A 24,889-nucleotide genomic window follows, 5' to 3' on the forward strand; every position below is an offset into this window, starting at 1 on the left:
TCACCATGAATTGGAGGGAAAAGAAAAGACGAGAGAGTAGGGACAGAGACGAGAGGGAACGTTGAGGGACAGAATTTAATTATTTGATGCTGGAGTGTTTTTTTTTTTTTCTCTCCCCTGGTTCCCATGTAAGCATAACACGGCATAAATCAAATAAAAAAGGCAAAATAAAATAAATGTGCACTGACCTGAGCCGACGGGGAAATGGGCTTAGACAGGAAGTAAGTGCCGTTGACAGGTTGACGTTTAATCTATCCAGCGCTCAAATGAGATCCAGGAAGAGGATCTAGAGAGGGGACGGCAACCTGTGTTAGCAAAACAAAACTGAGCCCAGCCAGCGAAGCAGCAGTCTTAACAAATATAGATATGTCTTAAAGGTGATGACTGATCTGAGAAGAGGAAGATAAAGAAGTCTTTCTGTGCAGGTGCCATGTAAATACACTTCAGATTTGTTTAGGGTAGAACTGCTCTGTCGTTCATTACTCTTCCTGGCATCTTACGTAGTCTTTTATTTCATCTTATGTAGTCCTTCATTTCATCTTATGTAGTCCTTCATTTCATCTTATGTAGTCCTTCATTTCATTTTCAATCAAAAGCGTATGCTGCACCCACGGATTGACAATGAACTTGGCCCCTGAGAACACTACAGATCATGCTTTTCTCCTGCACACACACACACACACACACACACGCACACACACGCACACACACACATACAGTACACGCACGCACACACGCACACACACACACGCACGCACACACATACAGTACACACACACGCACACACACACACACACACACACACACACATCCAATCCAGATGTGTGTGTGTGTGTGTGGTGATATCAGGTGACCTAACCTGTCAGGTCGTCTGCCTGGGCGTCGCTCAGGCTTCAATAATGGCCAGAGATTGGCCATGACCCGGCTGTCGCCGTAACCACCGTTAACGACCGTGTCCCTCAAACCCAACAAAGCCGCTGACAGTCGAGCCCCCCCGTCACCAACCCCAACTCAACCCCCCCCCCGCGCTCGCCCTGAGCCCCGATGACGGCCGCGTCCGCAGGGAGAGGAAACACTCCAGACAGATTGGGGATTTGTGGGATGAGCAGTGGCAGCTGCGGTGTTGGTGTCACCGGTTTAAGCTCATGAGAGGCTTGTCTCCAGATAATAACACCTGTTCTCCACCTCCTCCTCCCTTCCACACCTCCTCCCCTCCCACCTCCCCCCCACTCCCCACCTCCTTCCGACCCCCCCCCCCCCCCCCCCTCTCTCTCTTTTCAACAGGCACCACCATCCCACCAGTCCTCAACAGCACCTCCAACAACCTGTACCTGACGTTCCAGTCGGACATGAGCATGTCCGGCACGGGCTTCCACCTGGAGTACACAGGTAGGCCACCATAGCTGACTGGGGTACACAGGTAGGCCACCGTAGCTGACTGGAGTACACAGGTAGGCCACCGTAGATGACTGGGGTACACTGGTAGGCCACCATAGCTGACTGGGGTACACTGACCGACTGACTGACTGGACGTAACAGCCCCCCCATCTCCACGCTGCTTCAGCGCTGCCACAGGCACCAGACACAGAGTCACACGGTACAGCAGGGGCCTTGTTTCCATTCAGAACATTATCCTGTCTGCACTGCAGCGACTCTGTCTCTCATCATTGCTGTATGATTAAGTGTTCAACACTGGGACTTGGGTGCTGTGATTGTGAATTGGGATTGTGAATGTTCAACATGGCAGTGTTGATTGTTTAGTGTGTGTGTGTGCGTGTATGTGTGTGTGTGTGCGTGTGTGCATGTGTGAGTGTGTGCGTGTATGTGTGTGTGTGTGCGTGTGTGCGTGTGTGCATGTGTGAGTGTGTGCGTGTGTGTGTGTGTGCGTGTGCGTGTATGTGTGCGTGTATATGTGTGTGTGTGCGCGTGTATGTATGTGTGTGAGAGAGATAGAAAATGTGTGTTGTTGAGTAAGTAAATGAATGTGTATGTGCATATGGAGGAGACTGTATGTGTGTGTGATGTTTGTGTCCTTTTTTGCGTGGGTTTGTGCATCAACATCATCTCCCTCCATCACCAGACGAGTCTGTACAGACTTGAGCTTTCCAGTCCAGCATTCACTAAAGGCATTGTTTATTCGCCCACTGCACCACGCCACATGACACACTCCGCACTCATTCAAGACTGTTTAATGACCATTCGCAGGCCGTCGCAATTCAAATGCTCGTTTTCTTCCGTTTCTCTCTCTCTCTCTCTCTCTCTCTCTCTCTCTCTCTCTCTCTCTCTCTCTCTCTCTCTCTCTCTCTCTCTCTCTCTTTCTCTTTCTCTCTCTCTTTATCTTCCTTTCTCCCTTGTGCCCCTAGCGATAGGTTTGGATTCCTGCCCAGAGCCCTCGGCCCCCAGCAATGGAGTCCGACTGGGTGACCGCTACATCGTGGGCGACGTGGTCTCCTTCCAGTGCGAGCAGGGCTACAGTCTGAAGGTGGGCGAGCGAGCAGCGGAAGCGAGCGAGCGAGCAAGCGAGCAGCGTCACGTCACGCAGATGTGATGGCTCAACGGCTAGAGTGTGGGAATTGGGAGTGGGATTGGGGGGGGGGGGGGGTAGAAGGGCTCTGTTTTTGGCGTGTGTGTGTGTGTGTAAGGGGGGGGGGGGGGGGGGGGGGTGAAAGGCTTTTACAGTAGGGTTGCGGGTTGCGTGACACTGGGCCGGCTGCGCTAGGCTCTGCTCTGCTCTGCTCCGCTCCGTCTCTGTTGTTCAGCCTGTGGAATTCCTGCCAAATTGGCACGAGGAGGGATGGGATGGGTGTTCGTGGAAAGTGGCATGAAACTCCATTTTGCTCTTTTCCACTGGGGTGGCGGGGGGTTAGCTGGATGAAGCAGTTGAGTTGTAATTATTCAGTCTTTCTGCCTTGTTGAACGCTCGCTGGCATTGACGGGAGTTCCCATGCGTTAGGCCGCCCCCTAAAATGACATGACCTTTCAAGGTATTTCATTATGCCATAGGACATTACTTTTAAATGAATGCTGTTAGGCGGACTATATCGTATAAATTCAAGGTCTCCAAACACGCGTGTGTGGGGAGACACTCATCCATGCATTAACCGAGATAAGCTTACAAGGAAATTGATATGAAATGGATCATACAGTAGCCCCTCAACAAGGCATTTTGCAATGTATCATACTAGATTATTCCAGGAGCACACTTGCCACATTTGTGGTCAACAGTGACTTCTTGCATATGTCCTTGCACGCGACCAGGAGAACATTCTTGATTTCAATTGAACATTCAATTTAATTCAATTTAATTCAATTCAATTCAATTCAATTCAATCAGAATTCAATGACTCCTGCCATGTCAAAGAGGCGGTACAACTGTTCTCTTCTCAGATGCCTTACACAGGATAAACTGTAAAAAATAATAAGGACCACATTTTTTGCATTGTTAAACCAGAACAATTCGGTTTTCAAACGATGAAGTGATCATAGAGAGATATTAAAGCATTCAAACACAGTTTTGAACACACTCAAAAGCACGGTTTCTTTTGTGCATTTGATCAAATCATAGAGTAGAGAGAATGATATGATGATGATAATTATGATTTTATGATAAAAATGAAAATGAACAAATGTTGTGGTGAAGTCATTGTCTAACCATAGCAGTTTGAGATGTCAGAAAAACTATAGGGCAATTCCACACAAAACTGTCACATCCATAACGGCAACACAATGCCATGGTATTTAGCTGGCGTTATGGACGTGACAGTTTTGCGTGGAATTGCCCTATAGTTTTATCAAATAAAACTAGGAACCCAAGATGTCAACTTTGGCTTTGATGGTCTAGCATTTCGGCACTTTCCAGCCTACCTTAAGAATGGTCTGTGTGTGTGTGTGTTGTGTGTTTTGTAAGTATAGGTATGAAGCAGTGTAGTTGTGTGAAAGAATCTCTCCAAAGGTGTCATTTGGGCTTCAGACTGCATGTGGGACAGCAACAAAACACACAAAGACAGCCAGTGTTGGTTGGTCGGCCATCAATCACCAGTGACGGAAATGCATGGTCTTTCCTTTGCAAGAGTGCAGAGCCTGTCTGAGTCACGCATGTGGCTCTCTTGAGTGTCTGAGTGTCTCCTACAGTTTCAACTGTCTCTCTGTCTTGTTCCTCATGAGGCCTGCACTGCTGCTGGCTGCCCGGATGCTTTTTTTTGTGCTTTTCGTTGTCAGCATGAGAAATCCATTCGGCTGGATTCAGTTGTGTGGAGTGATGTGACCGTGTTGCCATTGACAACCCGTGCAGCTGTCTCACCATCGCCGTGTAGCAAAAAGCTTCTTATATCTACAGATTGGTTTGTCTCACTGGGAACTTACACAAAAGCTACGAAAGGCATAAGCAAGAGTGAAACGTAAATGAATCAGTTTATCTGCCTCCATCTCTAACATGACACAACAATATGGTACTATTTATCCATGTGTTTCTCTATGTGTACGTTGCACATATAGTACGCTCTAAATTAGAAGAGAAGCGTAAAAATATGCGTTCCTTTACTTACAATGGCCGTGTGTATGCACTTAATGCACTTTAATCGCTGCCAGAGTAATTTAATACACTGCTTCAGGTGGCTTGAAAAGCTCTGGTGTGCATTTCCAGTCAGGAGACATGTCACTGCGTTATTTCAGCACATTGCGATATGTACCTAATAGAGATCTCTGGGGCTCATTTCAGTTCCCTTGCTTTGTCGGACTTGCTCCGGAGCCCCTGGGGGTCACCCTGTTGAGGCGGGAACTTTTCCTGACGCGCGTTAGTCATCGGCACATTGGCGCCGAAGCGCCAACTTCCTCCGACTCCTCTGTGGCTTGTGGTTTGTCATTGAGCGGGTTGTTGTCTTGATAATTGAAAGACTTCTTCCTAGCTTCGGCGTGGTGTGTGTGTGTGTGTGTGTGAGTGTGTGTGGGCATCAGCAGTCAGCAGGAGCTGCCTGTCAACTGGCTAGAGTCACACAGAGAGGTCAGTAGCTTACCATCCGCCCCCACACACACACATGCGCACACACACACACACACACACACACACACACACACACACACACTCACACACATATACCTTTGAGTCACTAGGCTCATTAGGCGTGGAATTCAAGCAGCAAGATGCAGGAAAATGGAAAATATGATGCATGGAATGAACAGAATGATGTAATGGCTTCGCTTGTGTCCAGTGGAACTCTCTGCTCCTCTTGTTGTTAAGGTGGTTCTGTCCTTGCTTTGTTTGCATCATCTCGCAGCATTCAGTTTTCCGTGTTTCAGGCCCCCAGAACCAGCCACAGGGATTTTCATGGTCAAACCTGAACCTCAGTAATGGCCAAACTGTTGATTTGGACACGTATGGTATTTTGGCTCAATCCCTGCTGGTTCACTGTTTATTTTATTTTCAGCCCTGCACTGAGTAGTGTTGGTTTGTGTTGATGTTCACTCTAGTTGTAATTTTTTTGTCATTTTTTTGAAAGACGGCAAGGGCCGGTCACAGCAACGCGAAATGAAGATGTGATAATGGCACTCGTACTAATGATGTAAACAAAAACACCTGGCCCCCTGTGTCAATCATCCAATTGCTTGTGGTTACAAATGTGGATAATTGCAAAGAGCAAATTGAAATACCTGCTATTTGGAGTGTTCTTCGTCATGGGTTAGGCTCTGTGTAATTTCAAGTGCTTCCCAGGTGCTGAAGTGCTAGGCTGCAGAGCCAAAACAAGCAGAAATGTGACGCTAAATAAACACAGTGCAGTCAGAAAAGCATCCATAGCCCTTTCACTGTTTCATTCTGCCTGATACTAAAATGATTTCAAAACATTTTTTTTTTCCGGCATCAATCTACACTCCACACTCCACAATGACAGCAAATTTTAGACATTTCTGCTTATTGAAATAAGTAGAGGAGACTGAAATATCATACTGACATAAGGGTTTATTTGCTGTGACACTTGACATTTGCCTTCCATCTCTCTCTTGATCATCTGGGAGATGTTTCTGCACCTTGACTGGATTCCACTTCAGTTGATTGGACATGATTTGGAAAGGCACATGACTGTGTAAGGTCTTACAGCTGGCTATGCATATGACAGCAAAACCACACCATGACATGAAATAAATTGCCCCTGAGCACTGAGTTGGGATTGTGTCGAGGAACAGATCTGGCTATAAAAAAAAATCTGCTGCATTGAATATTCTTAAGAGCAGTGACCTCCATAATTCATAAATGGAGGAGGTTTAGAACAGCCAAAATGAGGAACGGGGTAAGAGGGACCTTGATAGGAGAGGTAGGAAAAATTGTCAGTCTGTCAGAGATGGAAGGAACTATGTGAAGACACAAGAAGCTTCCAGAAGGCCAGCTATCACAGCAACTCTCCACTGCTCTGGGCTTTAAGGCAGATGGAGACCTCTCCTCTGAATGACACAGGAAAGCCCGCTTGGAGTTTGCCACAAAGCACCTGAAGGAGACTCAATCTATTAGAAATAGGATGCCCATTGCTGAAGAAACTAGAATTGAACTGCTTGACGTCAATGTCTTGAGCAAACCAAGCACCAGTGAAGCATGGTGGTGGAAGCATCATGCTGTGTCTGTTTTTTTTTTTTGTAGTACTAGTGGCAGCGACAGCGACTGGTCTGGGTTGAGGGAAAGCAGAATGGAGCAAAGTACCTATGCCTTTTGTACTACTATCTACTATTATATATATATATATATATATACACAGCGGGGAAAATAAGTATTGAACACATCAACATTTTTTTCACTAAGTGAAGGGTTCAGATGTAAAAGCCTCTAAATGCCATATCAAAAATGAGATAAAGATGGTGAGGGGATGCTCTCCACACATAGTATACGCTAATCAAATAATTTAACTTCTAAACCCACTAAATACCACTCTCTTCCTGGTCTGAAATATCGATTTATAGGCAAAAACCTATAGGAGCCTGAATTTAAATGCTCATTTAAAAGAAAAGTGGTCAGACGGATTTAGAGGGTTTTGCATCTGAACTCTTCAAATATATCCTTAAAGCAACACCAAAGAGTTTTTTGTACCTTAAAATAATGTTTCCAAAATCGTTTCAGTGGTTCATCAACTTGTAACAGGGTGAACGGCACTTCTGCATTCGCTTCACAGCCCTCTATCGGCTATAACCACACTATGTAAGTTTGCCAGATCAGGTAGCGGATCTGTAGTTCGATAGAATGAGACATAAGAAACTACAAATTTGACTTGCATCTGATGTCGCAATACATCGTACTTTCATAAATCATGCAACATATTCTACCTTGTCTATGGACATCGTTATTTGCAAAGCCGGTGCTGGATAAACAAATAGCGTGCGTGCGACAGAGGGAAAGTTCTTTGGTGTTGCTTTAAGTCTGGAAGTCTGGGCCAGAGCTCTCATGAGGTCATTAGACTGACTGACGGCTCACCCCAACAAGACATTAGCTGGGTTGCATCCATCTCATCTGCATGTTTTACACAGTCATGTGAATTCAAAATGGACAGCCTTAATTCCAATCAAGGAAGGGGTTGTGCAGATAACAATGTTAGAGGATCTCCAGATCCATGTATGCAAAGGTTGAGAGGATCTGCAGATAACAATGTTAGAGGATCTCCAGATCCATGTATGCAAAGGTTGAGAGGATCTGCAGATAACAATGTTAGAGGATCTCCAGATCCATGTATGCAAAGGTTGAGAGGATCTGCAGATAACAATGTTAGAGTATCTCCAGATCCATGTATGCAAAGGTTGAGAGGATCTGCGGATAACAATGTTAGAGGATCTCCAGATCCATGTATGCAAAGGTTGAGAGGATCTGCGGATAACAATGTTAGAGGATCTCCAGATCCATGTATGCAAAGGTTGAGAGGATCTGCGGATAACAATGTTAGAGGATCTCCAGATCCATGTATGCAAAGGTTGTCGTGTCATAGCCAAGAGCACTTGAGGCTACAATCACTGCCATAGGTGCTTGAACTAAAACTGATTGAAGTGTCTGAATACTTATGATATTTTAGTTTTAGAGTAAATTTGCAAAAATGTCTAAAATCATTTTTAGATTGATGTGTGATATTGATGATGATTTGTAAGGATTAGTAGATTGATGAGGAACAAAAAATTATTTAAATTAGCAGAAGGCTACAATGTGTCAAAAGTAATGGAGTCTGATTCTGAATGCTTTCTCAATGCATTGTATTTTCTGCAATTCCACCCACTCTCTCCCTGCTAAATAAAATAGATACATAAATAAAAATAGATCAGTGCATACTCCTCATTTGTATCGAGGCAGAGAACCACATCAAGGCGGCAAAATTCTCTTGTGTGCTTTTGTGACCTTATTTATGTGTTGTGCCTTTTCAGGGGAGTGCGCATATAACGTGCATGCCGGGACCCGTCAGGAGGTGGAACTACCCAGTGCCCCTCTGTCTTGGTATGTCATGTCCCTTCCCAAATGAATAAGCATTAGCTGGCATTTTACACAGTTACAATATTAAACAGTTTTATTATACCCGAGTCATTATGTATGCTGTGCCCAATGTTCTGTGAAATTGCAATGCAGTATTCATGTGACTGCACATCAAACTTCATTAGAGATGTTTTAATAAAAAAAAAAACACTGCAATCACTTCAATATTTTTATCATTTTTCAACATCAGAATGCTATGCCAGCTACACAATTGTATACAGTTCTCCGGACATCACTGCACATCACTAATGTCACATTTCTTTCTTCCTGTTTAATGCGTAGCTCATTTGCAGAGATACACACCTCAGGGGAGGTGGAGGGGCTTGTTACTGTGGGGTTTCATAACTGCTGCTAATTGGGTAGCTGTTAGCGTTGTTCTTTTGAGGATATGCACATGGGCCACTGATTGAAATATGGCCTTGCCATGCACGCTACAGTATGCCTGTGCTGTTAACATAGTCTACCACACAACATACTAAACATATTTTCCTGATGGCTACAAACACAAACACATACAAACAACACACATGCACATACATACATAAGGAGAGTGGCAGCTGGAGACCACACTCTAAGCATTCTGGGACACCAATTAGTCTGGAGTGCATTTTATAGTGAATGAAGAATACAGTACACTCTAAGCCAACATATGGTAACTAAACACAGGGCTGCTTTTGTTTCTATGGCCTTGGCATTCCATGACTCAGCCCTTCTGCATAACACCCACATGCCATTTTATGTGCTATTTTTCCTCCTAAGCCACCGAATATCCACTGAAACACTGAATATCCAGTGCATTATTACTGTATGCCTCCCCCATTGTAATAGGCTACACAAAGCTGCACATACTGTATAGCTCAACAGTGTTCAATGTTGTGTTGGAGAATACAGATAAATAAAGTGTAAATGAAGGGTATTGCTTGGCTTTAGATAGAGTTGAAGCATTCAGTAGGGCTCGTGGGTGGCTACAGATGGTCTCTGTTCATTGAGACCTACCGCTTGGCCATCTTAAGTGAAATATCGCCAGGCCTGACGTCATTGTGAAGGCATCAGTGTTGCAGTGCATTAACGGACACCATGTGGCGGGAGAGAGGGGTGAATTGATTCACGCCACCGCTGAGCAAATGGGAGGTTCAATGCAGAGTATCGACGTCTCAATTTAGGCCTTTTAAAGTACTGTAAATGGACACAGTCATTCACAGTCGCCGTTCTATTTACCCTTGAGGAAGGCAAACAACTGTGCCTTACTCGCCCGCGAGTAGCGTTCATGATAACACAGAACGTGCCACCGCCCCACCACACAATAATCTATATGTCGGCACTAATGAACCTAATAGTGCACACATTAACTCTTCTAACTAATGGGTTAACTGTTTGCAAATAGTGTTTAGGTTCTTTTGTGCAGCATCGACTTAACGTGTGTTCTTGTGAGAGTGAAAGTTTTGCTGCTGCCATTTTGTCCTCTGCTTATCTTCACAGCCCAGTGCGGCGGCTCCTTGACTGACTTCAGCGGGGTAGTCCTGAGCCCAGGCTTCCCAGGGAATTACCCTAGTGGCCTTGACTGCAACTGGACTGTAAAGCTCCCTGTTGGCTTCGGTGGGTGCACGTCAAACATGGAGAGTGTTTTTTTTTTTTTTTTTTTTTTTTTTGCTGTGTGCAGTCATGCCATTCAGACAGCTAAGCTGTTTGGTCTCCAGCTGGTTTTGTCTTTCAGTAAATTGCATTAACCTAGGTGTCACTGTCATTATGTAGCTAGTGTTTGTCCAATTTCAACCCGATAGATAAAATTCTTGTGAATGTAATGGCTTTTCAAATGGAATAAAACAAAGACATAGAAATATAAAAATATTATTCCATTTACATAAACAAAAGTCATTAGGGACTATTCAGTAGCCTATATGATATATTGGTGAATTGGTTGAGGAATTCGGAGAATGACCTTTCGATGCATGGCATTCCCATGCATACGTTGTCTCTTCCAGGAATTCACCTGCAATTCCTGAACTTCTCCACGGAGGCCGTCCACGATTACCTGGAGGTGCGTAGCGGAACGGCGGAGGCCGGCGCCGTCATCGACCGGTTCAGCGGCTCGGTTGTTCCGGACTCCTTCTTCAGCACCACCCACGAGACCAGCTTTGTCTTTCACAGCGACTACTCGCAGAACAAAGCCGGTTTCCACATCACCTACGAAGGTAAAGAGGATTACACCTACTGCCACCGCCTCCCAACGCACCCCAGCTCCCCAGCACGCTCCCTCACCACCACTTCCTCTGTCAATATTGACATAGCCGGAACCCCATCACCATCAACCCCAACCAGCCTACACCCCACACCCCACCCCACACACACACACACACACACACACACACACACACACACACACACACCTACACACACACACACACACCTACACACACACACACACACACACACACACACACACCTACACACACACACACACACACACACACAGACAGTCACACACACACACACAACACACACACACACACACACACACACACACACACACACGCACACAGACAGTCACACACACACACACAACACACACACACACAGACAGTCACACACACACACACACACACACACACACACACACACACACACAGTCACACACACACACACAACACACACACACACACACACACACACACACAGACAGTCACACACACACACACAACACACACACACACACACACACACACACACACACAGTCACACACACACACACAACACACACACACACACACACACACACAGAGACAGTCACACACACACACACACAGACAGTCACACACACACACACACACACACACACACACACACACACACACACACACAGACAGTCACACACACACACAACACACACACACACACACACACACACACACACACACACACAGAGACAGTCACACACACACACACAGACAATCACACACACACACACACACACACACACACACACACACACACACACACACACACACACACACACAGACAGTCACACACACACACACAACACACACACACACACACACACACACACACACACAGAGACAGTCACACACACACACACACACACACACACACACAGACAGTCACACATACAGTACACACACACACACACAGAGAGTTTGGTTATCAGGGATTTGAACACCCGTGCGATTGTCATGCACGGGAGGGCTTTAAGCTCTGTCGCCCAGGTCTCCTGTGTGGAAAGGTCTTACTGGCATTGCAGATTCAGTAGATTCATATTTGTACTTGTATCAGTAACCTGGGAACATCAGGCTTTTCCTGTGCAAGGTGAAGGCTTCACAGCCGTACTCCCATGAGCACATGTCGAAGCACCATTGGAATCTCTCTCTCTCTCTCTCTCTCTCTCTCTCTCTCTCTCTCTCTCTCTCTCTCTCTCTCTCTCTCTCTCATCCTCCTTTTTTTCTTCAGGCATTTTGATGTGTTTTCCTGTGTGCTCATTATTCATAATTTTAGTCTCGGTTTGAGACCTTTGCACCGCAGGGTATTTTTGAACGGCATTAGGAAGTTTCAGTGTGACAGATTCATAAAACATGCAGTTTTTTTGAAGGGGATGTGTGACTTGCTAAATTTGGTTCCTTTTTCTTTGACCCGTATAATATTTTATCTGGCTACATTGGGCTGGGTGGTTTTGTTTGGTATGCTTGGGTTTTGTTGCTTTGATTTTGTCAAACTGTAGGTCAATTCGGTTCCTTATCCCATCCAGTTACACTTGCCTGCTGTGTGCTGTACACTTGACTATGGCACGGTTGTGTTTGACTTCCCCTCGATTCCGTACCGTTTCCTGGACTACAGCGTACGAGCTGCAGAGGTGCCCGGACCCGCGGCCGTTCCGCAATGGCCTGGTGATCGGCAGCGACCTGGGGGTAGGGATGACCATCTCGTTCGAGTGCCTGCCAGGATACACGTTGCTGGGGGAGCCGTCCCTCACCTGCCTGCACGGAGTGAGCCGGAACTGGAACCACCCTGTGCCACGCTGTGAAGGTACCCATCTACCCAACTACCCATCTACCCATCTACCCAACTACCCATCTACCCAACTACCCATCTACCCAGCTACCCATCTACCCAACTACCCAGCTACCCAACTACCCAACTACCCATCTACCCAACTACCATCTACCCAACTACCCATCTACCCAACTACCCATCTACCTAACTACCCAACTACCCATCTACCCAACTACCATCTACCCAACTACCCATCTACCCAACTCCACCTGTTATTGGTCCAGCGTGACACGGACACTAGCTGCAAAGAGAGATTGTTTATTTACGGTTGGTTGGTTTTGATTCCTGGCTGCCACCGTTGTGCCAGTGAGCAAGACGCTTAACCACGAGTTGCTTTAGGGAGGCTGGCCCCTGCAAATGATATCACTAAGTAGCTTTGGATAAAAGCGTCAGCTATATAATCTATTATATATATATATATATATATTCAGACACATCGGCTTAGATTCTGGGCACTTTTAAAATACATACCAATCACTGTCGGAATAGCAATGTACATTATATTATATTCAGACCCATTAGTGTGCTGTAGACTCGGTGCACTTAACAAATGCATACCAATCTTTAACAGAATGGAAGTATACACATTCTGTTGCAAGATTGATCAGTGTAGAGCACATGTTAAACATAACACATTCTCTAATGTAGTGTATTGATATCCGCTGTTTGTGTAGCATCTGAATGATTTTTATGAGTCATAGCAATCACGGGGAATACTGTGTGCATCAGGCATGTAATAACCTGGACCCAACTGGACAGCTCTCCTGCCAGTTCATACGTTATCATTTTCACCCATTTGGAATAATTAAAACTAAAACGATGGTTCGAGACTGGCTCACACTGGCTCACACAGATTTCATCTTTACATGAGTTCTTGTTTATGAGAGCTTTATGAGACTACCAAGTGGATGGCAAATAACCATGAAAACAGTTTTGAGAAGAAACCAAAGAGAGGTTGTTGTGTTTTTGTCCTTTGAGAGTCACACCCATTTGGTTCTGAAGCACCCATTTCGTTCTTAACAGAAGTGTTTTCCTTGTGCGTTTGTATTCTCTTGGGAATCGGACAGGTCCCGTAGAAAAATGTGACTTCTGTTTTTTTTCCCCTTTGAATGTGTGTGCGTGTGTGTGTGTCTCAGCGCTCTGTGGTGGAAATATCACGTCCCTGAATGGCACCATCTATTCCCCCGGGCATCCAGCCGAGTACCCCAACTTCCAGGACTGCATGTGGACCATCCGGGTTGCCCCAGGGAACGGGATCTACATCAACTTTACCCTTCTCAATACAGAGCCCATTTATGACTACATCACTGTCTGGTGAGAGCGTGCGCACACACACACACACACACACACACACACACACACACACACACACACACACACACACACACACATACTGTACACATACACACACATACACACGCATACACACACACACACACACACACACACACACACACACACACACACACATTGAGACTGCCAGGTCTCGTTCCCCTCTAGAGGGCTTTTGCAGGTTTTTTTTAAAGCGAATGTTACAAATTTTCCGTTTAAAAATTGTCATCGAGGCTTTGCAGAGACGGTGGCCCCAAAAGGTTAGCCATGCGCCTTGAGGTAGAAACATCAAAAGGCTGTAGTCTGTTGCAGAGGCTCAGCAGCTTCAAGGTAGCAACCGCAATGAGCGTTAGCCATCTCCCCCATCCCTCTCTCTCTCTCTCTCTCTCTCTCTCTCTCTCTCACTCTCTCTCTCTCTCTCTCTCTTTCTCTCTCTCTCTAGCACTGTGACATATCGAAGACAAGAATAAAGCAGCTCAATATTTGAAATGTCATGAAACCTTCCAATCCAATTTCCTAACAAACCACTTTTCATTACCCACCTCCTCCCCTCCACCCACCTCCCCCCTTCAAGCAACAGTAACTAGGACATGTCAAATGGCTCTTAAAAATTGAGACAAAGCCATGACCATGTCAATTTACCCTAATGTGTAGCCTTATATAAGGCTTGAGAACTGCGGGCTGTGAAGCCCCAACTTCAGGCTGGCGAACAGTGATGTTACTCACATTCCTAAAGTGCTCTTGGGCATCCGCAGAATGTTCTGAATAGTTTTAGCGCCTTACATAACCCGCCCCTGTGCTGCTGAAGTCATGCTGTCTGTCTGTCTCCCGGCCGCTACACCTGTCCACTGGTCAATGGGCCAGGTCAGGTTCTAGAGAAGCCATTTTGAGAGGTCACGGGGTTAATGCCTGCTCAGGTTATACACTCTCCAGTCTCCACTGGGCTGACAGTCAGCAGATCCCATTTAACACCATCCTCTTGTGAGTCTTATAATAGACTGTAACCAATGCAAGAGGCTACTAATGTCTGGTCTATATGACACACCGACTCAAGACTGTAGTTAAATTCCATTTCATATTGATATATGTATTTATGTAGTTATGTATGTATGTATGTAGGTAGGTATGTATGTATTTGTGTATGTATATTTTTTATCAATCATACTGCAGTGAATGATTTTACGCCTCTTTTCTGTGAATTTCCACTGGCAAAAGAAAAAGAAAATTAAAATTCGCACATTAAAACTATTTTGATGTTCTAATGGTGATTAATGCAATCATAAAAATGTTCACACTGTCCTCCAGAGTGTAATTGGTGGTTTGCTGTTAATTTCACAAGACAGCTGTGCAATCACAGTGCCAGTTAACCAACAGTAATATTATCATCCATAAGCCTGCCATGTCAAAATAGATAACCTCCACAGAAACGGTTATTTGGTTGAGTGTTTAGTGTTGCGATTAGGTTTTTTTTTTTTTGAAGTGTCTATTTGCACCCCTGGTACATTTAGCCAGCACACAGCTGGGCTATTCGCACCCTGTATAATGCATGACAACAAATGTGTTGTGCACACACAAAAAACATGGCGGACATTCATTTTTTCGTCAGCAGAAAGTGAAGAATTGTGAAAGGTTTCGGCACTAATATCTGTTCTGATGAAAAAAGTTGTGTTTTATTTTCATAATCTTTGTTCAGTGAATACATACAACCGTCAGTTTGTTAGTTAACAGAACTTTCGTGATTATGATGCTAAGGCCTATGAAGTACAAGTTTGCCTGCAAACTCCCATCAGGACATGGATAGCAAAGTGGTTAGAATAATGGTTTAATATGTGGGATAAGTAGAAGTGTAGTACACATGTGTACCAACGTCTCTGCAGAGAAGGTGCGCAATTTGAAGAAGAAATCAGTTCTCAAATGAAAGTTTTGATTGCAACAATTAGCTAGTTCACGCACCAGGGTGATATAGCACACATTACTATATACACCAGGGTACGAATAGCATCCACTTCTAATTATACACTGGTACGAACAGCATACATTGATATTGTACCAGACAGGGTATTAATAGAACACATTGCTGTGTGCACCGGAGTACGAATAGCATTCAACTTCTAATTGCACCAGGGTACGAATAACATACACTGCTGATTGTACTAGGGGTGCCTTTCTTTTTTTTTGGGGGGGGGGGGGGGGTCCGCCCCGCCCCCAAGACCCCCTCCTGGCTCACACCCCCCTTGCTGTGTCCTTCCTCAGGGACGGCCCCGACCAGGGTTCCCCTCAGATTGGCCAGTTCAGTGGCAGCTCCACCCAGGAGGCGGTGCACAGCACCTCCAACCACATCCTCATCAAGTTCCACAGCGACTTCAGCACCAGCGGCTTCTTTGTGCTCACCCACCACGGTGAGTGTGTGTGTGTGTGTGTGTGTGTGTATGTGTGTGTGTGTGTGTGTGTGTGTGGGAGGCATGGAAGTGTCCTTATGTTGGTTAGCTGGGGGCATAAGGTGTACGAGGTTGTGGGCTCAATGAACAGAGAGTGAGTATGCTGATAAAAGAGCAGGCTTACTACTCAAGGAGGTTATTCTGGGCAAATGTGGGACAAGGAACACTTCTGAGGGGTGGCTTGTTTAGTGGCGTCATGCAGATCAATCCAACCTCAATTTCATTAGAATAAGACTTCCACCAAAGATCCTTGATTACTAGCTCCGCTTTAACCCTCTCTGCTTTCACTCTTTGATGTGCCGTCAAGTAAAGCACCAGTGTGAACCTTAGAAAGTAATTTTTTCTCACACTTTCTCACACTTACACAGTTATCACACTTTCTCACACTCACACAGTTATCACACTTTCTCACACTCACACAGTTATCACACTTTCTCTCTACTTAATTTCTTGATTACTGTGATGTGTATCTGTCATGATAATTCTCTGCTCTTTAACTCTCCATCCAAAATAGAAAGAACCTTTTAGGAGCTTTTAGAATGACATGGCTTGACAGGTGCTATGTGATGATATTTGTAGTGGTTGTTTTTGAGGCCCTCTGAAGTTTCTGATGTGTTTGCAAAGCAGGGTCAGCTGAAGTCAACTGTGACAAAAATAAGTTGCCGTTTCACACAGACCTTAACATCTGGCATTACATACGATTTAGGAACAGCTTTGATAGTTGACCCACCGCGTCACCTTGAATACTGTTCATTTGGAAAAACATAGATCCCTATTTAAAGGCAAGAACGCAAATCTTCTTAAGTCGCTCTCATGTTATTACAGGTGTAAAAGCTCTGTGAGCGAACCTTTTAGTAAATTGATGAATTGAGTGTAAAAGATGTATCACTTGCAGTCACTCTGGATGAAAGCCTGTAAGTGATAGTGTTCCATGTACGGTATGTCTGCTTGAGAAGGGCTTGTGCTGTGAGGCCGCTCACAGGCTGGCAGTTCTGCAGGAGGCCTTTGATGCGAATCAGCGACAAAACACTCCATTACACACTCCAAATAGAGTATGTGTGGAAATAGTTTGGGCAAAATTGCCCTGTTTATCTCTTTAAGTCAGATGTTGACAAATTAAGTTACTGTGCGGTTCTGAAGGTTATTTATGCGCCTCCATGTTTTTATGGCTCTTCAGAACCGGCGCAAGGAATTAACATGCCGTTGTTCCACGGGGGGAAATTGCTCCAATTATTGCTCTTGTCATGTTGCGTATTTCCAAACAGCTAGTAAATGGGTAATAGCAGGTGCGTGGTTCTTCACGGACAAAAGGCGTGTGTGTGTGTGTGTGTGTGTGTGTGTGTGTGTGTGTTTGAGTGATGGCAGATGTGTCAGTAACAAATGTCTTCCTTTGAGGTGTCACACTGCGTATATCTGATAACTTGATGCCCATGTAAACAGGAGATATATCGTTTTAGACAGGACGAACAGGCAATTTGGGCTGGTAGCCAGCAGGGGACCAAAAAAAGTGCAATTATGTCCAAGTCAATGCCGCTTGTGCTGATACGTTTGAAGTTTTGCTAATAAAACATTACAACTTTGGGGGAATTTCCGCAGAGGGGGTGAAAAGAGCAAGGCTCGTTAGAAATTTAACAGATAACAAAATAAAGCAATGCTGGTCCCTTGCGATCAACTTCCCTCTGTTCTCAAATTTCAAATGCTTTTTTTCCCCCTTGCAGTGTTTGTGCTTTTATAGCTCCTCAGCTGAATGCCATTATCTTCTCTTGTGATGAATTTTAAATGGGATTGTCCTCCCAGAGTGAAATGTTTATGTTTCGCACTTGATCAAAAACAAAATCACTCGCCTCCTCGTGATCAGTGAACATTGCCGTCAGTTTTATCACTCTATTGCTATTGCAAACTTGCCTTTGAGCACCAAAAAAAAAAAAACGTCCCCCATTTTAATTAGGAATATTCTCTGAATTGATCCACACAGTTGCGACAGCCGATATGTTAGCTGTTGAGTATCGTCTGCCAAGCCGACATGCTGAGTACAAGTTGCTGTATAGGCCACAAGCACAGCTCTTCAAACACTGAAGCATCTGTGTACAGCAATGCAGCATTTGCTCTTGTTGTGCCCTCCAGTAATTCTGTGGCATATCAAAGAGAACGGGCCGGTGATTTAGAGTAAGGAAAAGGTTTTTACGGCTCTGTGGTGTACCATAAAGCACAATAGTTCACATCGACCAGGCGGGGCACGACCCTAAAGTGAAGCAATTGACTGCTTCGTGGGAATAAGAGTAACTCAACGTGACGGCCGATATTTCTCTTTAGCTCGCCATTCCCAAGTCCCCTGGTGGCGTGATAAGGTGCAATTACAGAAATAAAACAAGGCCGCCCGCTCGCTCGCCCCTTCCAAACATAGTCGGGAGTCGTTTTGGGTCAGGACAAGGCTGGGTCGACATGTGAGCACTGATGACTCACTGGTAGAAGGTTCTATCTGGAGTGTCGTCCTTTTTGAGTTTGCCAAGTAGAGCCGCTGCTAAACGATGACCCTCAAATCTCTCTTCTCCCTCCTCCTCTTCCTCCTCCTTCTCCTCTTCCTCCTCCTCCTCCACCTCCATGTCTTCCTCTCCAGCATACCAACTTCGTGTGTGTCAGCCCCCATCACCTGTGGCCAACGCTGAGGTGCTGATGGATGACGAGGAATTTCAAATAGGTAAAACCCTCAATCTCATCGATTGCGTGTCTGATGCAATGACTTGTCCTGTGTGTATGTGTGTGTTTGTGTGAGTGTGAGTGTGAGTGTGTGTGTGTGTGTGTGTGTGTGTGTGTGTGTGTGTGTGTGTGTGTGTGTGTGTGTGTGTCACTCTCTCTCACTCTGTGTGTGTCTGTGTGTTTGTGTGTGTGTGTGTGTGCGCCCTCAAAGGTACATCTGAACAAGGTCCCTTATTGTTTGTTTGTTGATGCCATCCTTGTCACACACACACAGCTCCCTTCTCTGCAGACAGCCAGTCCGCCTCTCCACACCCTCCATGGTGTCACACACACACATCACACAGACACACACACACACACATACACCTCTGCCCTCTACAGACAAACACTCCACCAGCTTCCCCTGCTGCAGTGCAGGTCTTTCCTGAGCTACAAAACAACCTGTTTAGTGGTTGCATTTGTTTTCATTACGGCACCGTGAGTGACCTGTCAGCTCTTAATTAAAGTATGTACTGATGACGATGGGTATTTTGTGTGTGTGTGTGTGTGTGTGTGTGTGTGTGTGTGTGTGTGTATGCGTGTGTGTGTGTGTGCACATCTGTGGTTTTGCATCTGTTAATGTGTGTCACAATATGTCTGTTCAATGTTTGTATGTGGGTTTCTACCCTGGTGGTATTGGCATGTGTGTACGAGTTTGTGTTGCTTCATTGTGTGTGTGTGTGTGTGTGTGTGTGTGTGTGTGTGTGTGTGTGTTTGTGTGTGTGTTTGTGTGTGTGTTTGTGTGTGTGCGTGTGTGTGTGCGTGTGTGTGTGTGTGTGTGTGCGTGCCTGTGTGTGTGTGTGTGTGTGATTTTCCACACAGGAGACATAATCAGGTACCGCTGTCTGCCCGGCTTCACCCTGGTGGGCAGTGAGATCTTGACCTGCAGATTAGGGGAGCGGCTGCAGATGGATGGTCCTCCGCCTCTCTGCCAAGGTCAGCCGCGCCACCGCACATTTCATGCCCAATTTACCCCCTCTCCAAAGCGCCGCGCTAATCTAAGACCCCTAGATCAAATTGGTCACCCGTTCATGGGCATAATTTGCTGTGTTCTAGTTGTTTTTTTTTGGCTATTATTATTTGTTGTTTCACATGGATAACATGACATTCTTAACTCAAGCCAGTGTCTATCGAGCGTTTAATGTCATTTCTAGAACTATTACACAATTGAAAAGAGAAAGATGATAGTAATATGCGTCATTATCAGCCATGCGTTTTGAATTCTAATCATTCTCCATCAGTTATGCCGTGAAGGATAGTGACCTTTTCAACTCATTCGCGCATGTGGAGTGTACGCTCAATAGGTAATTCAATGTTTACAATTGGTCACATTGACCCTGTACACGTTCCGACAGCACAATGCCCAGACAACAAAGTGCTCTTCGATGCCACGGGGGTCCTCCTTAGCCCCGGTTTCCCCGACAGCTACCCCAACCTGCAGATGTGTTCCTGGCTCATCAACGTGGAGAAGGGCTACAACGTCACCCTGCACTTCGAGCTCTTTCAGACCGAGAAGGAGTTTGACATTCTCGAGATCTTTGACGGTACGTGCCAGCCACCTGAAGCAAAAAAAAAATGAGAGAAAAAGATGTTGAATCTGCTGTGCAAGTGGACATAATGGCATTTTGTGGTCTTACATACACACACCAACAGATATATCCACAAATTACCTACTACTTTCCTTGTAGATTCTGTAGAAAGTCTTTGAAAAATTGAAACCACCAATCAGTTACACTTCAAAGTCAGCATATAGCCCTAGCCGGGCTCCCTGGCGCTAGCTGCTGCTATCGTGGAAGTGGGTGCCGTAATTAGGCTAATGCTGTCCAATCAGGACCATGTCGCGGCTCCGCAGCGACCTTCCCGCGACCCGCCGTCATTAGCTCCCCGCGAATTAGCATCTAATGAGGTGCTTTTGTCAAAGCCACCGCTGCAGTTGGTCAGTCACTGCCAGTGCTTCCCCTCTTTCATATTCACCCTGTGGTGCTGTGTCTTCTGTGAGGACGGCTGGTGAGGGCTCACCGGAGGGGTGGGCACGTACGTGGCCCTGTGCTTTGGTCTTTTCCTTGGACGACCTTCTGATCTGATCTGATCTTTAGATCGTCCACTGTGTCCGGACCGTGATCACTCACACAAAACCGAGTCTCATTAGCAGTTATCAAAATCATATGTGAATGGTTTGCAAAGTGACATAAACGCTAAAGCATCAAAATGTGAACTTAGCTTGTGTGAAAGTCCTTTTAGGTGATCAGTAAGACCATTTGGTCTTTAAAGATCTTTGTGCGTTAAGCTAAATAAATGCATCTGAGTTTAGCTAAGCTCTTTAGGTGAAAAGGGACATGAATCAGAACATTTGAGTGTTAAGGGAGTTTGTGACCTGTCGGGGATTTGTTGGTCTGTTTCGTTTAAGGGCCCAACATCTACAGTCCGAGCCTGGCGGCCCTGAGCGGAGACCTAGCGGTGCCCTTCAATGTCACCACCAGTGGACACCAGCTGCTGCTGCGCTGGTCGTCTGACCACGGCACCAACAAGAAGGGCTTCCGCATCACATACGTTGGTGAGTATCAAAGTATGTATCCCCTACTGTTAATACCTTTTCAGTTGCATGGGTGTTCTGTATGGTTTGGTTGCTTTTACGTCCCGTTTTATCGTTTGGTCCATGTGCAAATGTGCATGTGTGTGGACATTTTAGTGTGCATTTTAGGATCATTTTTATATTTTATTCTGTTTTCACCATTTTACCCTTACTTACCTGGCTTGCCGTCTGTATTTTGTTTTTGTCTAAGTAGTGTCATCTATCTATCTATCTATCTATCTATCTATCTATCTATCTATCTGGTTGTCTGTCTGTCTCTGTGCGACTGTCTGTCTGTCTGTCTCTCTGTTGACCTGTGGCCCTCTATAAAGCTATAAGACATCCATCCCTCCATCCACACCTCTTCTCTCCCTGTGTCTCAGTTCGTCTGCCTGTTTGTCTGTCTCCTCTGTTTGTGTGCTCATGAAGCCGTGTGCATGACGGCAGTGGGTTCTTGTTTGGATGTCTATTAATAATGAATAATCCTCACGCTCTTCTCTATTCCACACTGCACTGCGTACAGTAGAGTTCAGCGCAGCCTTTACGGCCGAGCATGTTTGTTCATCGGGTAACTGCCCCCTCCTAGGTGCCAGCCAGGGCCGTTAGACTCCCAGTCCCAGGACAGCTGGCGCTCGAAGGGGTTCGTTTTCCCAGAGTTCCTCAGCACGACGCTGACCCTGCAAAAGAATGGCGTCTGACATTCCTGCGCACTCCCGCTCTCATCTCAGCACAGTTGATTATTTTGGTACCCGGCAGAGACGCCTTCAAAGGGCCCTGTGCTGTTTGGTAATATTCTCTGAAATGCTGAACCGTGGCCTCCCCTGAGAGAGAAAGAAAGAAGGAGAGAGAGAAGAGAAAGAAAGAAGGAGAGAGAGAAGAGAAAGAAAGAAAGAGAGAGAGAAAGAGAGAGAGAGAGTTTTTTTTTTTTAGATAGAGAGACAGACACCCAATTCACATTTTATGACTGGGTGTCTGATGCTCTCTCTTTTCCCCCCAGCTCATTACGACTGACAAGTCGCCTTGTTTTGGCGGGGTGCCAAATATAAATGTTTACAGATTAAAAAAAAGAACAGGATTCCTGGGGGCCACTGCTCTGATAATTGAATGTGCTTCACCCAAAGCGCTTTTGCTATTATTTCTCCGCTGAGTTTTCTGTCAGTGGTCCATAACCCCCCCCCCCCCCCCCCCCCCAATGCTGATTTATAGTCGCGAAGCGTCTGCTCAGATTGTCTCTGCTCCCCCCTCTCCCCCCCACCCCACCCCACCCCGTTAGCCATGTACTGTAGCACTCCAGACTCGCCGCAGCACGGCTTCGTCATGAGCCAGACGGGCGGCCACGTCAACAGCGTGGTGCGCTGGGCCTGCGACCGCGGCTACCGGCTCATCGGCAAGGGCTCGGCCACGTGCCGCAAGACGCCCTTCGGCCACCTCGCCTGGGACTCCTCGGTGCCCGCGTGCCAAGGTGAGTGACGGCTTTGCGTTGTGTTTGTGTCTGTGTCTGTGTGTGTCTGTGTGTGTGTGTGTGTGTGTGTGTGTGTACTCTCCCTCGTTTGCTGCCAGCCTCTGGACGGCGGCCAAGCCGCCAGGGGAAATCACTCGCCGCGACACTCAAGGTATTAGGTTTGGAACGCACCACTCCCACTTGTGCTGAAGGCTGCTAGCAGGCCGATGTTATTTGCTGAAAGAAAATGAATGAGCTGTTGCTTATTAAAGCCTCTCAAGGGTTACTTGAGGGACCGGATTGTTTGTTGTTGTGTTTTTGGTTAGGGAAACGTATTGTCTTGCTGCCTGTAAGTAATTGTTATCAGCACATTGTAAATCTTGATTTGTGCACCACGTTTGGAGGACAGACTGAGTGAGCCACATTTGAGTGCTTTATCCAGGGAGCGTTACACAGGCAGAGGCCGTGGAGATCAATGGCCTTTTTCTGTTCTGTCTAATGAACAGCTTTTAAATGACAAAGGAGGCCGTTGGTGTCACATCCCTCATTAAAATGCTGGGGAACTGCAGAGCACTGCTGTGGTTGATTTATTTGATTAGGTTTTTTAAATGCCCAATAAGTGCCCATCTCATTATGCTGCGTGGCCATCTCTGTCCATACCACTTTTGAACTAACTCCAAAAACTCCAAGCTTTTTTTGTCCTAGTCCTGCTCAGTTGGAAAACATTTCTGCTGTGTTGGCTTCAGTGGATTCACACTGTTCTAAGGGGGGGAAAAAAAGAATATGGAGGTTGAGGTCAAATCCAAAGTGAAGAGTAAATGCAAAGGTCAGCGTTCGGTCAAGCGTAATGAGGTGGGCAAATTATTTGGAAGTTATTCTGTAAGCGGCTTGGAATTAAAGGCATTGGTGATGATGAGGGTCATCGGCGGGATCTGTGTGATCGGACCGAGACAGTGGCATCGATCCAGTCCGCCCTCGGCTACAACACCCCGAGCAAGTGGTGTTAGAACAGCTCACTCTAGGCAGTGCTCCGTACTGCCTGAGGAGATTTAATAATGCTTTTGTTCTCACTTCCTGTCAGACACTTGACTTGTATGGGCATGTAAATGTATCCTTTTATATCATTCAAACCACAGTGTTTGCCATAACATCTCCGATCGCTTTCTGGAAGGTTCTTTGCTGTGGAGAAGCTTGTCATTCGGAGTGCAATAACAGCACAGCAGCACAGAGATGTATGAACATGTCTTTATATTCCGAGGTACAAAGGCCTGGGATTTAAATGTTGTCAAAGGGCTCTGGTGTTCTCCGTGAGACCCAGACGAGCAAAAGGCTGATCTTGAATTACCCTTAGCCCTGTTCTGTCTGCCAGGCAGCCGAGTGTTGATACAGACAGGCAGAAGCGCAATCCTAAATCAACACGCGGGGGAGGGAGTGTGTGAGCGCAGGGGAGGGAGTGTGAGCGCTCAGCCCCCGTAGGCGTAGCTGCTGAAGCTCTTCTAACAAACACTACTTGTTGCTGAAAACACACACACACACATGCACACACATACATACACACACACGCATACACACGCATACACACACACGCGCACACACACACACACACGCATACACACACACACACATTCATTCACACATTCACACACACATGCACGCACGCACGCACACACACACACACACACACACAGGCACACACATTCCCACATTCACACGCACACATTCACACACACACACACACACACACACACACACACACACATTCACACACACACACACACACACACACACACACACACACACACACACACACACACACACAC

At 45.9% G+C, this 24,889-nt stretch overlaps 1 protein-coding gene across 4 annotated transcripts in view; it reads left to right on the top strand.

Moving 5' to 3' along the window:
• The window catches only part of csmd3a (CUB and Sushi multiple domains 3a), a 215,391-nt gene that overhangs the window by 131,999 nt on the left and 58,503 nt on the right, over nucleotides 1-24,889 (top strand). For 3 of the 4 annotated variants that reach the window (XM_042106397.1, XM_042106395.1, XM_042106394.1), the window contains exons 37-49: nucleotides 1,285-1,389; nucleotides 2,364-2,482; nucleotides 8,383-8,452; nucleotides 9,968-10,084; nucleotides 10,471-10,680; nucleotides 12,335-12,523; nucleotides 13,687-13,864; nucleotides 16,136-16,281; nucleotides 18,938-19,018; nucleotides 19,879-19,992; nucleotides 20,412-20,600; nucleotides 21,464-21,622; nucleotides 22,902-23,090. In XM_042106397.1, coding sequence (XP_041962331.1) covers nucleotides 1,285-1,389; nucleotides 2,364-2,482; nucleotides 8,383-8,452; nucleotides 9,968-10,084; nucleotides 10,471-10,680; nucleotides 12,335-12,523; nucleotides 13,687-13,864; nucleotides 16,136-16,281; nucleotides 18,938-19,018; nucleotides 19,879-19,992; nucleotides 20,412-20,600; nucleotides 21,464-21,622; nucleotides 22,902-23,090 — 1,866 coding nt within the window. The remainder of the gene's footprint in view (nucleotides 1-1,284; nucleotides 1,390-2,363; nucleotides 2,483-8,382; nucleotides 8,453-9,967; nucleotides 10,085-10,470; nucleotides 10,681-12,334; nucleotides 12,524-13,686; nucleotides 13,865-16,135; nucleotides 16,282-18,937; nucleotides 19,019-19,878; nucleotides 19,993-20,411; nucleotides 20,601-21,463; nucleotides 21,623-22,901; nucleotides 23,091-24,889) is intronic. The other variant, XM_042106396.1, reaches the window with a different exon arrangement.

The sequence above is a fragment of the Alosa sapidissima genome, chromosome 10 (genome assembly GCF_018492685.1).
Source record: "Alosa sapidissima isolate fAloSap1 chromosome 10, fAloSap1.pri, whole genome shotgun sequence".
Taxonomy (NCBI): domain Eukaryota; kingdom Metazoa; phylum Chordata; class Actinopteri; order Clupeiformes; family Clupeidae; genus Alosa; species Alosa sapidissima.